This window comes from Cyanistes caeruleus, chromosome Z, assembly GCF_971803275.1.
Source record: "Cyanistes caeruleus chromosome Z, bCyaCae1.hap1.1, whole genome shotgun sequence".
Taxonomy (NCBI): Eukaryota; Metazoa; Chordata; class Aves; order Passeriformes; family Paridae; genus Cyanistes; species Cyanistes caeruleus.
This window is the reverse complement of record NC_141732.1, coordinates 9,548,883-9,564,650: the sequence shown is the minus strand read 5'-3', so window position 1 is coordinate 9,564,650 and position 15,768 is coordinate 9,548,883. Positions and strand designations below refer to the sequence as shown.

Genomic DNA, 15,768 nt, shown 5'->3' with positions numbered 1-15,768 from the left:
CTCCAGATTAGGATATGTGTGCCACTACAATCCATCTAAATCATAGGAAGTATGTGTATCTGGCATATGTAGTAGGTACATAACATTTAAAAGTCTTGTCTTAGGTTGATGTTATTTTTTTTTATGTTCTCAAAATATATAGCTCTTGCTGTGCCATTGTCTGTGGGTTTTTTTTTGTGAATACTGTTTTCTTGAGGGTGTTCCATGGCTTGTTCTTGAGAAAGTCACACAAAGGTCCTGTTGTCCTGTGAGAGTGGAGGGATGGATCATGTGCCTGTTGTCTGCCTAACTCTGTGCCTTTTGCATGAGCAATGGATATTATAAAGATTTCTCTGTAGAGTTATAAATTCATAGGAATGCATGTGTGTGAGTTCTCTCACCTTTATTTGTGAGTCTGAAGTTTAGATTTGGGGCTGTCATTAGGAGGGGTGATCCTGCAGTGATTCTGAAATGTCAAGCCAAGATTATGGAACTTTTTTTAGAAGCTCAGAATCACTGGTTTTATTTATTTGTACGTTAGCCAGAACTGTCAGACATTACTGCTCTTAGAAATAATATGTAATTTTAGTGTAGCTCTATTTCTAAAATACACATTTCTTTCCAAATGCTTTTATAATTATGGCAATATATTGTGTTGCAACTCTACTGAAGTAGATTCTTATTAATTTACTTATTTACTGATAGTATCTTTTTATTTCCTGATGTCACCAGTTTGATAGTATAATGAAAAGCTGATCCCTGGATCATGGGTTTTGCTTCTACCTTTCTACACCTTATGAAAGAAACACAAATTTATGTTGTGTGCTGGTAATTTGAGGTTAAGATTACCATCCTACTAACTATTACACAGGATATTATTCATAAACTGCAAAAGATGTTTTATTTAAGAAGAGGGCAAAAATCCTACTATTTCTTCATAAATGATAATATTTTATTATATATATTCAGGATTAATACTTTACTCTGGAATGAACAGTTTAATTGGATTATAATTTGCTGCTTTAATGTAAATTGATCTTTTTTTCTTGTTACATCTGTGGCAGTATTGATGAATTTATAAGAATCTTATCTGGATATGATTTAGAGGAACATATTAAAATTATTTATTTCAAATTTCTAGGTAAACTGATAAATCTCCTTAGGCTTTATCCAGTCAATTAAAAGACCCCTTGGGGAAAGTACTGGAATCTTCTTTTGGGGAAGAACCTGCTTTTCCAACTTAATAGAAAACAGTTTAACTTGATTTTTAATAAATCACCCATATTCCTACTGTCCCAGGTTTTGTGTTTATAACTGACACTATGTCTGAGAGCATAGGTCATAATCATAAACAAAAGACTTCTCAATTTAATTAAATGTTTAGTATTGTATAGTTACGAATGCAAATGATTTCAGTATCTACTGAATCTCAGAGCAGATATGTTTAATCTGTAGCAATTATTGAAACTATTTTAATATAATAATTAGGTGTGTTGATGATGCAGTTTAAGCACAATTTCACTGTAGTCATATATGTGGCTTTGACCTTAACTTTGTACTACCTTCACTCAGTTAATAGACAGACTTGCTGGTTTCCTAGCTGTCTTCTAAATGTTCATTGGTAAATGCTGAATATCCCATATTATTGAAATTATATCCTTTGGTATCACTCTGAGTAGGAATTTTTTTGTGCAAAGTGAGACCTAAAAACAAGTAAGGAATTATTAGGTAAGATATTAAAGCCATAAATTATTTTCTTTTCCATCTGTCATGATAATACAGTAGAATGTAAATAGATGGTAAAAGTTTATGTCATACTGGCAACAACCACTCTATATAGGATTAGTATTTAAAACTGTCTTGGTAAACTGGAGACATTATTTCATAATCAAAGAGGCAGGCAAGTGGAAGTATTGTACATCACATGGAAAAATAATGTGTGGACTGACCAAATGGACATTAGTGAAGCAGAAGACTAGATATGACAGAAGATGAAATTGAGAGAGTTACTTGTATGGTGTCAAGGACAGTTTTACTCTTGGATGATTTAAGTGAAAATGTTTTGTAAAATGCAGCTGAAACAGTGTATTAGACTAAAGAGTGATGAAGGCTTCATCAAAAATATGGGATGAGACGTTGGAAAGATATAATAGGAGAACAAAAGCACAGAGTCAAGGAAAGCAGCCAAAGAGACATTGAAAGAGCATCATCTGTTTCGTTTGAAAAGACTGATAATAAGGAAGATAAATCCATAAATGCATACAAGTTTGTTACAAACAGTCATTATATATGCAGTGGAAAAATAGGAAGACATAGTTGAAGGAAATTTTGTTTAAAATAATTAAAAATTTATTTTTATATTAGAAAAACTGGTCGTTGAGCTGCAGAACAATATCATCAGATTTGGACTTTTTCGAGAATAGCGATTGTAACATTTTTCAAAGTTTGTTCTGATTTCTCATTTTGTGTACGAGGTCAAGCTACAGCAACCTATTGCCATGGGGGTGGGTCTTGTTAATATCTAGATTTTCCTTTTTCTCTTCAGTTTACTCTTGGGAATCATAGCAAAATGTAATATTTTGTAATATCTAACATGACCTAAATGGGTTATAGGACAGTCTATTTTGTGCATAGACTTGTGTCTGACCAGGTGGAATAAAAGAGAAAGGTGGACTGGTTTAAGGCATGTAGGACCTTCCAATGATCTTAAATGCTGCCTGATGTTTATATAAGAACTGGTTGCTCTGTTGAGAGACCATCTCTGCTTAGTTGTGCACAAGTACAGCAACTTATGTTCTCTTTGTTGTACAGGAAAACAGACTTTTCTATTCAGGACAAAAAGGATTTTTTCATCTGAAAAATACTACTTTGTCACTTGGAAAATCTGCTCTAAAAGCTGGAGATTCACTTTTGGTGAAAGATTTTCTAGGTGCTGGCTATTTCAACTGTTTTATGCATTAAATGTTTGCAGAGTGATATCTGGGGGGGGGTGCAGAGGCCTTTTTTTGGTGACTTTTTATTACTGTTACTGTAGGTAGGTGGGTTTCAGATGTGGTGAAGAGTATTGAGCAGTGCAGTAACTACTAGTACTAACTGTGTAGATTGGTAGCAACAGATCAGTTCTCTGTAGGAATGCAAAAGGACAAGAAATTTCCTCATACTGGAAAATCCTGCATCTTCCCTTTGCCTCTTTACACCCCTCCCTCTCCTCATCCCCCAGAAATTCTGTTTCCGAAAGAAATATCCTAAATCCCTAATGTCAGATTTCTGTAAATTAGTTGGTATGATTTAACATTGGAAGTGTATTTTCCCTTCTGGAAAAGAAACCACAAAAACCTCTGAGGCATCTAATGGATATTGCTGATTTTGTTTCCTTTTGAAATATGAGCTAGGAAGAAAATGTTTTTTGTATTACTTTACAAGTACCCATGCATATCTGTTCCAAAATACTTCTGGGGTTTTATCTCAAAATTAATTGACAAACTGATTTTGATAGTTTTTGTTTCCTTTTTTTTTTTTTTTTTTTTTTTTCTTTTTATATAGAGTGTGCCACTATTGAAAGAAGGTTTTTGGATCAGATGTTACTGATAATAGTTCAAGATACACAGAGACATAAAATTCAGTATTACAATAACATATAATAGACAAAGTACAATTTGGGTGGAAATCATGGGAATACTTTACATTTGAGAAATAAATATTCATTTCACAGAGGGGAAAGTAAGGTTAGTTTAAAATACCTGTGGAGTCAAATTTTCTTGGAAATGAGCATGGATCAGACCCAAATACCTTCAGAAACTGAGGGACATTGGTCACAAGATTTTCCTGCATGAGGGTTTGAATAAATTTGTCCAAAACTTTCTCTGTTGCCCAAATTTCTTACGAAATGAATTTTGAATAGAACTGAAAAGTGTCTTGAAATGCTGTGAAACACACAGGTTCTCTGAAGCTCAATTTGGTAATTTATAGAAGAGCTGTAGGAAAAAAGCATTAATCTGCTGCCAAGGAGAGTATCAAAATCATGAGCCTGCACAGTTGGCTTTTGATGAGTTTTTTTTTCCTAAAGGAATATTAAAAACAGACCATGTATTGAGATATTGGAAAATGTCTGATTTCTGTATAATCAGAGGAGCACTATGAACAGATAATATCCTGAAGATTGTATATATGGCATTTATTTTCAGAACAATTATTTTATAGGCTCTATAATTTTATCGGTCATCTTTAGTAATTCATAGCAAAAAACCATACAAAATGGATGAGGGGACCTGTACTTAAAATGTCATGTTATTCATACTTTTGACTGAGGAGGTCTTGACCCTTATTAGAGTTCTGAAAAAATCTAGGTAACTTGACATAACCTTTTATTTTTTACCTTCCCATCTGAGTAAGTATTCAGTAGAGATTCCCTTCTTAAGCAAAGGAAATTGTTATAGTTAGGTTTTATTCTGTTTTTCCCCATGGCCCTCTACAGCAAGGAGAGAGCTTTTTAAATAACAGGGGAGTTATTTTTGTGCTCAAGTTACTTATGGTTTTATTGTGTATAAAAAGAAAAAAAAATGAGCAAAATAAGTATATAGATGTTTTCTTGGGCTTCAATGCAAGAATCACAGAAGGGTTTTCTTCTGGGAAGGTTGTACAGTTTTCACAATGAACAGATAAATGCTTGGTTTAAATAGATGGTCTTGATTCTTTTCCTTCTATGTACCTGCATCCCTAAAGACATGCACCTGTGAAATGGAAATTCATGGTAATTTCTTAGGATTCCAGTTTTCTTGGACTTTTGTGAGGTGGGAGTTGCTGAAATTCTGGCATACATTAGAAGTTTTTTAATTTTGATTTTTTAATGGTATATTTGGAAGCTACCATGGCAAGCAGTGCTTTGTGCAGTTTAAATGCTAAGCTCTAGTTTGTTTCTACCTCATATGCATCATCTTTCAGTAAATAAGTATTACAACCTACTGACTCTTCTCCCATCTTTCAAAGCAATTTTTTCTTGCAATTTTAAGGTGTGAAACAGTTTTGATTTTATTACCCAGTGAGATGATTTTTTTTTAGAGAATTTCAATTTTGTTTACAATTATTAAGTCCTAGTCTATCAAAGTCCACCAGCAGTCGAGAGCTCATAATACATTTCTAGCAGAATTGTGGTTTCTAACCCACCAGCCTTTCTGGTGAGTTCTAACATATGTAGTTACTTCAATTCCTTTTCTGTATAGCCTAAAGCATTTTAATCTGTTTTCATTACTCCACTCTTGACATTTTCAGAACTCACATGCATCTCTTCTCTTTTGTTCTTCAGTGGAAGACCACTGATATAGTATATAATTTGGCTTCATGGCTCGTATCTTTTCTCAGTGTTGGGTGTACTTGTTGCATTTTATTTTCACAACTTAGGCTGTTTTTGCCTTGGCCTTTATAGGCAGAGTGAAAGAAATTAACAGCTTTGAAAGCTGATTCTTGTTCATGTAACTTTGATTTAAAATTGTGCATATGGGTCCAGAAAACTGACTGATGAAACCATTTATAATGGGAAATGCTTCAATCCATCTCACAAGGTTTGCTGGAGAAATTTTAGTAAAATTGGTCAGTCTAAGCTAGAATTCCTCAAGGAATTGGTTCCCTAGATGTATTTGAATAAAGGTATCCTGCTGACCAATGAACACTGTTGTCTTGAACTGTGAATCCAAGCACCTTGAAGAGGTGGTTTTTGGATACGCCTTTATCATTGATGATGCTCTGACATTTACTAGTAGTGAGCTGTGGTTTCTCACATTAGTTGAATGCATCCCTTTTGAAAGAAGAAGGAATGAACTTCAAAAGGAAGTGGTAATTATGGTAATTGTGTTGCAGGTGTTACCACTAAATGTGTGTATCAGTATATATGCCCATATGTTTATGCACATTGGAGAAACAGAAAGCAGTGATCTTTTGAAATACTGAAGCTTTTATGTTTAAGAAACAATATTCTTTTAGGAGGCAGTGATTAAAGTTGTTAGAGATACTTATTTATATTTTTTGTCTGTAAATTAAGCTACAGTAGTTTACATATTTTCTTAATTTAAGAATGAAAGTATTTGAAATAAGAAGAGGGGAGGTGGGAGGGAAGGGGCATGTTCCAGCCCTTGCTGAAAATGTTCCTCCACAAGTTAAATCTTGTACTACGGGAAAAACTGGTCAAAGTATTCTTTGATGCTTGTATGTATACATTTAATAGGGTTTATTAATGTTATTAATGGTAGATTATCTAGGGAAAGTGGTCATGCTTGTGTGACTAAAATATAGCTGTTTTGATTTTCAGAGACCCAAGAAACTATGGGGTGAAAGAATTAAAGGTCTATCTTTTGAAAAGTGTCTGAAAAGGTGTCAGGATTTGCTTTTCTTAAATTACAGGTGATGCATCCAATTTAGGATTAAGAGCTCAAATCTGCAGTAACTTTTCATTTTTTGATGGACTGGGAGCTGTTAACTCCTGCTCCCAGTGCAGAGGGGAAATATATGGTCTCTATGTGAGTGGTTCAGTCATGGTTTTTGTATCAATGAAGTTTATTTTAACATAGTTTTAGAATTCTTAGGTATCTTGAATAAATGAAATAAATTATGGCTGACTCTTGGCCATAATTATGCCCCTAAAGTAAAATATTTCAAATAAAATTTTTCATGTGAATTTTACCAATAGCCATTCAAATCCTTCACTTTTTAACTGAATGAAAACTATAAACTTTAGTAGTTTTATTGGTGTTGTTGCCAAAAAACAGTGATCTGAATAATGAAAATATTTGCTTGCTTCTGAAAGACAGTAATATTCTTGGTTTTGCCTTAAAATAAGGAATAGAAAACCTTTGAATATTATGAAGTTGCTCCACTATGTAATGGAACCACAATGCATTAAGCAATTGTACTCAGCATTTTCCATTACATTCTTTGGAATGATACAGTTTAAGTGAGGTGTAGCTCTTTTTTTTCAATTAAAATCTACAGTTTTTATAGTGGGATATTATTTAAGGGTGGAGCTGAATGATACTTTTGAAGTAATGTGATTTAATTACATTAGTCAGTGCTTTTGTATATACACAAGAATAATGTCCTTCTATAACTACTACAGTCCTCCTGAAATAATATGTCAAAACAAAATATTAGTATCTAGTCAAAATTCCTGCATTTCAAGTGCTGAAAATATGCCCTGTCATTGCCAGCTTCCTCTGTCTTTTTACTCTACACACACATAATGAACTCAAAATACATTAATTCAAGAAGTTAAAAAATGTATATATTTTGATACAATAGATTTGTTTAATCCAAATATGAATAAAAAAGTAGCCTGATGAAATATAATATTAATACTACAGTACCTAAGGTCTTTCCTTGTACGTAAATTTGTCATGCAACTAATTAAAGTTCTGAAATACGTTTGTACCTATGGGAAGGTGAACAAAGTTACTGGAAATATTTTTTGCACTGATATGTTCTTTGTTTGGCAGATAATTTAAATATAATGAGGATGTGTAGCATTACTGAAAAATTATTATATGCATAAGCTCTGCTTTTACTAGGAGGCATAAAAATAGAGGAATTCAATTGTATAAGAATAAAGGAAAAATGTGGCCATTTTTTTAAAGGATATGGTGTTCTGTTGCTGGATGAGAATTCGGATTTATTTTGATCTTTGGTGTTCAATCATCTCTTAATCTGTAGTGTTTCTAACAGAGTTCTTAACACTTTTTTTTGCACAGAACATGAGGAGCTTTTAAAAACATTTGATATAATTTCTTCATTTGTGATGGGTTGAGAGCAGGGTTGGTTTAGCTAGGTTTTGATTCCACTAATATTATCTAAAAAAAACCCCAAAAACAACAAACCAACAAAAACACCTATTAAGATTAACCAAAACATTTAAATTAAAATCTTGCCCTGAAAGAAGACAGCTCCTGATAATTAGAAGTGTTAAATGCCTTACCCAGGTCTGGGGGAGGTTCTCAAAAAATCTTGAACAAGTTTTTAAAGACTCTGAAAGCTGACCCAGACTATGGTTAACTATTATATTATCTAGTAATCTAGGATCTTCAGTGTCAAACAGGGCAAAAGAGACCATCCAAAAGCATTTTTGGTTGTGATCACAAATACACATTGAAAATCATTGGTATGCTTAGAAGTCATGGTTTAAACAATACGTCAGCACAGGAATTTAAGGAGTTAAAAAGAAAATATTTTTTTATGGGAAACTCATTTGATATATGGCAAGTAATCCAAAGGTTCTTGATATAAAAAGCTAACAAAGCCTCTGATTTTGTTTATTCAACTAATGAGAAGTTGGAGCTGACCTTTCATTTCCTACTGTTTGTGAGGTAATAGGGTAGCAGTGAAGTTCTGGGAAATTTACTAGCCAAGTTTGATGCAGGCAAGCAAAGGAAGCTGGTAAAAAGATATGGGGGAAGTGGTAGCCTGGTCAGGATTCTGAATGAGATTTGTAGGTTGGGTGGATAGAGGCAATTCTAGGAGAAGTGGTTTGATCTGTGAAGGGGCTAACTAAATTTGAGGCTTGAGATGTGAAAGCAAAAGAATTAAAACCATGGAAAAGACCCTGAAGAATCTGCACAGAAAACACGGAGCAGAGAACAAGGAGAATCTGCTTTGAAGAAATATGAGAAAAGTGATTTGATAAGTAAGAAATGGATCTCATGGGAACTGATGAAAGATCAGATCCCATGAAGAAGTAACTGTGAGGAGAGTATTAGTTCTGCTGTATATAGTTAAAGAAGATAACAGAAGTTTTGGCAAGGGAAGTTTTCATTGTAAAAGATTTCTTTTAAAGGATGACATGACCAGAGGGGAACTTCAGGGAACAGTTGTAAATACTGTATTCTTTGAGCTTGTCAGTGTGAAGTACAATGATAGTCTTACAGATGCATGAGCCACAAATGTTCTAGTATAATTTTGTTTTTATATATGTTACAGTACATTAATCTGTAATAATAAAAATAATAGATATAGGCTAATAAAGTCTGTCTGTTCAGCTTAGGGCTGAATATTTTCATTAGTATCATAATCTGTGTTCAAATGGCATAAAATTACAGAAAAAACCAAACATTGCATATGTACCTATTAAGAAGATATGCAAATGGTTGCCTTAGTGAATGATGCTAAATTATAATTTAAATAATTTTGTACTTTCCCTTACAGGACAGAGAAACTAGTTCCTTTAGTGAATACATATATATGTAGACCTGGTTTTCTTCCCTCATTTTTTTCTAAGCTGTGTTTAAAAAAAAAAAAAAGAGCTGTTGTGGATGAGAATTTCATAATTCAGCCTAAAAAATACATTTTAAATGCCCTCTAAGTAGCTTGATTGTGCTTCCAACTGTTAAAAGCAATTCTTTAGCAGCTATAAAGGGAAGCAGTTTTTTTCAAGGAACTTTCAAAATTTCTTGGAGATATAATAGTATTAAGAAAAGATGATCTGCAAATAATTGATGTTAAATATCCATTGTTTCTTGGTTATGTTTTACATATTTATTTGTTGTGGTATGTACCTGTTCTAACATCGTTTTAATCCTTTGTGTGTAAAATTTATGTGCAGTGACATTAAACCTGAAGGAGGAAGCTTGGTTGCCAGAAGATAATTTAGTAATTATGTTTTTTTCAGATACCTTTTGATATATAATCCTACGGAACAAGAACGATTTTCAGTGGTTTCAGTCAATGTGAATTCACACAGAGTTAAATTATTGTCTCCTTTGGGAAAACCTGTTACAGTCCAAATTAGTGCTGTTTGGGATGGAGCAACTACAGTATCACATGAAGCTTATCAGGTACCCTGCTTCAAGTAAAAAGCATTAAAATATGTTTTTTGACAGATAATATAGCTTCATAGTTGAAGAAATTGGAAAGTGTACTTCATATATTGACAATTCTATTCTCTGTAGACAATGCTAGTAATTCAGTCATTTTAAGTTTAAAAAAAACAAAACAAAAAACCCCTAAAAGCTCAACATACGTGTATTTAGCATTAATGTTTCTTAAACTGATAAGCTGTTAAACTTTTGTGGTATAATTTATTACATTTAAATGATCAGTTTCAGCTGTGTGACTGGAAAATTCTGGATGTGTGTATTTTCCCCTCACTTTCTCAGCTGAGCTGCTTCTTCCTTCAAGTGCCTGTCTGTACCCACAATCACATAAGCCTGTATGTTCTCAAGCTGGAAGGCGTTGTACATGCAATGGCTTAAGCATTTATATTCAGATGTCCTCTTTCCTTCCAAATACTCAAACTGGACAGATGACTTCAAGTCCACCTCCTGGTTTTTTGTTTGAAGCAAAACTTCTGAGAATTTTTTAGCTGTACATGATCATAGAAAATTGTCCTCAATGATCACATCACACATCAGAAATTTATTTCAATTAATTTTTAGTGATACAGTAATAGTGTATTACTGTAATAGTAATACTGTATTGCTTTCAGGCTTATGTTTTGATTCCTTTTAACGTAGGAACTTAGTTCAGGATAATATTTCTGTGAAGCTAATTCTATAACTGTCTCTGGGTTGTGTTCCAAAGGGATAATTATTGTAGGTAAACCCTGCTAAGCAGCTCAACCACACACACCTGCTCACTCACTGGCTCAGTGGGGTGGAGGAAAAAGTTGATGGGTAATGGTGAGAAAGCTCGTGGGCAAAGCTGAAGCTATGCACACAAGCAGAGCAAAACAAGGAATTCATTCACTGTGTCCCAAGGTTGGGCAGATGCTCGGCCATCCCCGGCAGAGCAGGGCTCCATCACACAGAACAGACACGGGAAGACAAGCACCATCACTCCAAACATCCCCTCTTCCTTTATCTTCTCACAGTTTTTATTGCTGAGCATCATGTCACATGGTCTGGAGTGTCCCTTAGGTCAGTTGTGGTCAGCTGTCCTGGCTGTCCCCTCCCAAATCCTTGTGCACCCCCAGCCTTCTCACCGGCGCAGCAGCAGGAGTGGCCCTGAAGCTGCATAAGCCCTGCTCAGCCATTGCTGAAACATCCCTGGCTAATTCTGAAACCAAGCACCAAAAATGCTACTATGAAGAAATTTAAGTTTATCCCAGCCAAAACCAGCACAATAATCATTGCTTTTATTGCCTGCAGAAGAGGAAATGAAATTACTTGTGTGGACTTCAATTTCTAACAAAAATTGCCTTGGGGATGTACCTTGTATACTACTCTTCTATGCAGATTATAGCTCCTAAAAAAACAGAGACTGAAAATGAGATGCTTTATACATAGTTATTTAAATTAATGCATTTTTAACTTTAAATTTCAATATAAGTACAGTCCGTGTGCACTCGATCCAGTACACGTAGATCCTCAATGAAAAGCAAATATACTCAGAGCAGCATATCACAGCCAACATTCTTAACAAGATTCAAAATTATCGAATATTGGATTATATACCATTAATATAATGGTTATCTTGATGCTAAGCAAATTAGTGATGCAGATATTTTTATTTGTTAATTAGTCATATATATCTGTGGACTATAAACAACAAAAACTCAGCCATCCTAAAACTGTTCAAGAAAAAGGAGTTACTCTGAACATAAATTCAGTATAAAAAAGTTGATATTTTACTATTTTTAGTAAAGGCTGCTTATTTACTCCCAACAGATCTCTTTTGTAGCACATCTACCACCTCTTGGCATTGGACTTTACCAGCTGTTGGAGGATGAGAGTTCAGAAGCAGTTCTAGCTGACTATAACATATATGTAAGGAATAGCAGACAGGAAAACACAGATAGAGTTTTCAAGATCAAAGAGATGCAGCATTCTGTGGATAATATAATCTTAGAAAATGCACACATGAAACTGTGGTTCTCTGGAATGTCTGGATTACTGGAGGTATGTTGTATTTTATTTCAAAAAGCTATATTTTATATTTCTGTGCTTCTTTATGGAAACCTAACACGAATCTCTGTCCTTTAAGAAAATAAATACCAAAGAGGATGGTAAAAATCATCAAATGAAGGTGGAGTTCGCTTGGTATGGAACTACCAGTAACCGAGATAAAAGTGGAGCTTATCTCTTCTTACCAGATGGAGATGCCAAGGTAAACATTCTGTTTGCAAAGAGATTCTAATCTTGAAGTAACTTTAAGTGTTTGGCAAATACAGATTGGAAGAGCTAGTTGTCCCCAAAGCTGAAATAAAAGCTGTGTGGCTAGACATAACGACATGGAATATTGAAATGATTGGCAGAAGTTCATCCTTTCTAACCCTACATCAGAGTAAAAACACAGTAGAAATTTGAAAATGTGAAAACCTAGATAATATTTATGATAAAAACTTAAGATGCAATCCCTGCAAGAAATCCAGTGAGATGTGTCCATTCATTATCAATAAAATAATCTGGTTTTTACCTTCTAGGTGAAAATGTGTAGGGCATACTGATTCATTGCTACACCTTCACTTTTCTGATTTTTAATATGTTTTTTAATTGTGAATGAGTTGCTTCTGGTTCAGAGCTACCTTTTAAGCTGATATTAGCATATTTAGTTTAATATAGTAATTAAGATACTGAATCCCAATTGGTGAATATAAAGACAGAGTAACAAGGAACTGTTCTGATTTAGTTCTCTAGGGTTATCTGTATTTTTAGCTGTGTAATTATTGGAGAGCAACAGCATACTCCTATTAGTTTTCAAATTGGAAATTGCAGCGTTCTTACAGTGAGTTAATTACCATACGGAGTGTACTACTTCCCTTTTGGAACTGGAACGGTGGTATTTCAAAAGGCAAAAGATAAAATAATGAACATTTATGAAGGTAGCTAGTTGGCAGCATATTTCTTCTGAGTTTCTCTTGTGAAAACTCAAGCTGCATACATAAGGCAAACTGTGAGTTCTATGCTTCCCATTTTAGGAAATATGCAAGAGTAGTCCTCCTACTTTTGGTGAGAGGGAAAGGTATTTGACTTCCTTTCTTTTTCTTTTCTTTTCTTCTTTTCTTTTTTTATTTTTCTGTTTCCCCCTTTTATGTGTGTAAATCAGTCTGGAAGGGACAGAACAGTTTCCTTTTCTTTCAGCAGTCTTTCCTAGAATCACATCTTTTGAGATCTGTGAGTTGACAGTTTTGGACTATTTAGTATATTTAGTCCCATAATTCTTTACTTCAGTTATGTTCATGAGGGATCCCTTATCATCCTTCATTTTATATGCCATTTCATATTTCTTCATTTTATTGTGTTTTTATCTGTGAATACTTGAACAATATTACTTCGGGTTTTTAATATTTCTTTCACCAACTGCATGGTCACACTTTAACTGATTTCACTTTTTATTCTAATTAATCTTTTACATTTCAAAATAACCACTAAATCTAGCAGTTACATAATTTTAACATTTAAGTAGTTTGCTTTATGAAAATAATCTGGGCAAATTGAGGTAGCAAAATGGTGTGGTCTAAACAGAAGGAGTCTGTCACATGTCTGCAAGTACAATTAGAAAAGAAAAATTGAATTAAATTACATTTTAAGTTAATATTAAAAGGGTGCTGTTCAACTTTTCTAACATTTTATACAATAAAAATGAAATTATTATACTTCTGAAAATTCTGCTTCGTTAATATTATGCTTCACCATAAGGCTCATTTTGCTTGCATTTTAATAACACTAATTAAATTGTCCCACTGGGAATAACTGTGTAATTCTATAGTAGTTTCTAAACCAGTTTGAGCTAATGTTTTCTGTCTTAAAAGAAATGCCATCTGTTCAGGGTTCTTAGTGTGATGTGGATTGACTAACTTTCTAAGTCCTTGTGTGAATTGGCAATAGCAGGCAGTCGTCTTGATTTTTGGCTAGGTGTTTTGTTGTTTTGTTTTTTTCCTTACCTCCTTTACATATTACAGCAAAATTTGCAAATAATAATTGCTTTTTATGTTGGAATATTTTCCTTCGGTATGAGTAGAGTTATATGTTTTATTTGCCCATGTTAACTGTTTAATTTTTTGCCTGATAAATCCTTTGGTTACTTTATTTTCAGTTCTGCATTACTTAGAAATTTTTTTTCTTTGTCTGGTTTAATAATTTGTCTAGCTATAGTACTAAATTACAATGGTGTGGAGTCCAGAACAGAGGCACAGAGTGGGGGCTCCATCCTGCAGATCTAGAGAGATAGGACAGTGCTCCTACCATGCAAAATCAAAACAAAAAAGCAAGGCACCAGGGAGTAAGGCAGAATCTTAATTTTTTAAAATGGCAGTGCAGTGTAACTGACTGACAGTGTTACCAAGGTTTGGAAGGAAGGGATTTCCTTGGACCTCACAACAAATATAAACAAGATGTCTTATTCATGGAGGCAAAACATGTTTCTTATCTCCTGTGATTTTGTGAAGAATGTCCAACTTGTTTTTTGTAGATCTGTGGGAAAAAAACCCCAAAGTATTCAATAAACTTTGAGACAGTTCAATGTCTGTATTTTCTTCAGTGTATTTAAGACCACTCAATACTTGATGACTTCTTACTAGCCATCCTTGGTATCAACAGGGAATAGAGAAAAGCATTTTTTTCCAAAGCATCAGATACTAAATGTTTATGGGATCAATGCAAGTAGTTGATTATTTTGTTTTACAAATAATTTTTTCAGTAACAAAGTGATGTTTTTTGATACACCCAGAGTAGTAAATTTTGATTCTCCCTCAGGCAGCTGGTTCTGTGATTCTGTGTATGTAGTAGCTCCCACTGGTACTCATGTACTAACAGAATATATAAAAAAATAGATTTTTTTTTTTTCTCCCTTGCAAAGATCTCTTATTGCTAGAACTAAAGTACATAATACAAGCTCAGCCTAATATCAAACCCTACCAAATAAGGGACAATCTGCTATTGAGAAATGCCTTTTCCTGTAGGCTTTGTCTTGAGATTTATTTATTTATGTATGCATGTATTTATTTATTTTATGTATGCATGCATGTATTTATTTATTCATTTATCTCTTTATCTACCTATCCATCATTTTATTTATTTATTTACTTACTTACTTACTTGTATTTTTGACCTATCCAGAACATTCCATCTGTGGCTGAAAGCTTTCCCCTGGGCATGGTTTTTCTGGCACCCCGAACAACAGTGTGCTGCACTACCAGAGGTTTCCTGGCCCTACTAAAATGGTTGGGAGTGCTTCCCTTGTCTATGAGGGGGAAAGCTTATTGTCCATGCTTCGTGCCTCCAGGCTGCAATATGCCACTCTGTTTTCATTACAAGCCAGTAAATGTTTTGGTGAAGGTATATCTCCAGTTATTTCCATCCTTTGGCACCTCTTTTGATGTTAAGTATTTTAATATATCCTGGGGATCCACAAGGTATTATTTTGTTCCAAGTGTTCTCCCTTAAAATTCCTAGCTAGCTTCTTCCCAGGCCTCCTGCCCACTATCTTGACAAAGGAAGGTTGTCTTATTTCTCTTGAATAGGGGTACAGAAAGATGATTTTGGAACCCTTTGACCCATAATTCTGTTGTCCTGTTTCTGAAGAATACTGATTTCCAGCCTCCACAAAAGCTGCCTCACTGGTCTGCTGGATCTTGTGCAATGGAATTAATTCCACTGGAGCTGAGGGGAACAAATATTACAGCAACTATTTATTTTAATTCTTTAGAAAATGGAGTCTTCAGACTAACCATTGGATATGAAACCAAAATGTTTTTATTCCAGTTCAAGGTGTGAGTAATCACAGATTACTTCATGCTGTGGAAGGTCCTTTAGTCCATACTTGTTTACAAAGCACACTTAACACTGAATTGAGACAAGGACTTTGTCGAATCAGTTT

General features: G+C 34.1%; 1 protein-coding gene across 2 annotated transcripts in view; it reads left to right on the top strand.

The window, feature by feature from the left end:
• MAN2A1 (mannosidase alpha class 2A member 1) overlaps positions 1–15,768 on the top strand; it is a 118,478-nt gene that overhangs the window by 65,757 nt on the left and 36,953 nt on the right. For both annotated transcript variants that reach the window (XR_015280196.1, XM_086867307.1), the window contains exons 13-15: positions 9,623–9,788; positions 11,619–11,849; positions 11,935–12,057. Coding sequence is in view for 1 of the 2 variants with exons in the window: in XM_086867307.1 (XP_086723433.1) it covers positions 9,623–9,788; positions 11,619–11,849; positions 11,935–12,057 (520 nt within the window). In the remaining variant the exon portion in view is untranslated. The remainder of the gene's footprint in view (positions 1–9,622; positions 9,789–11,618; positions 11,850–11,934; positions 12,058–15,768) is intronic.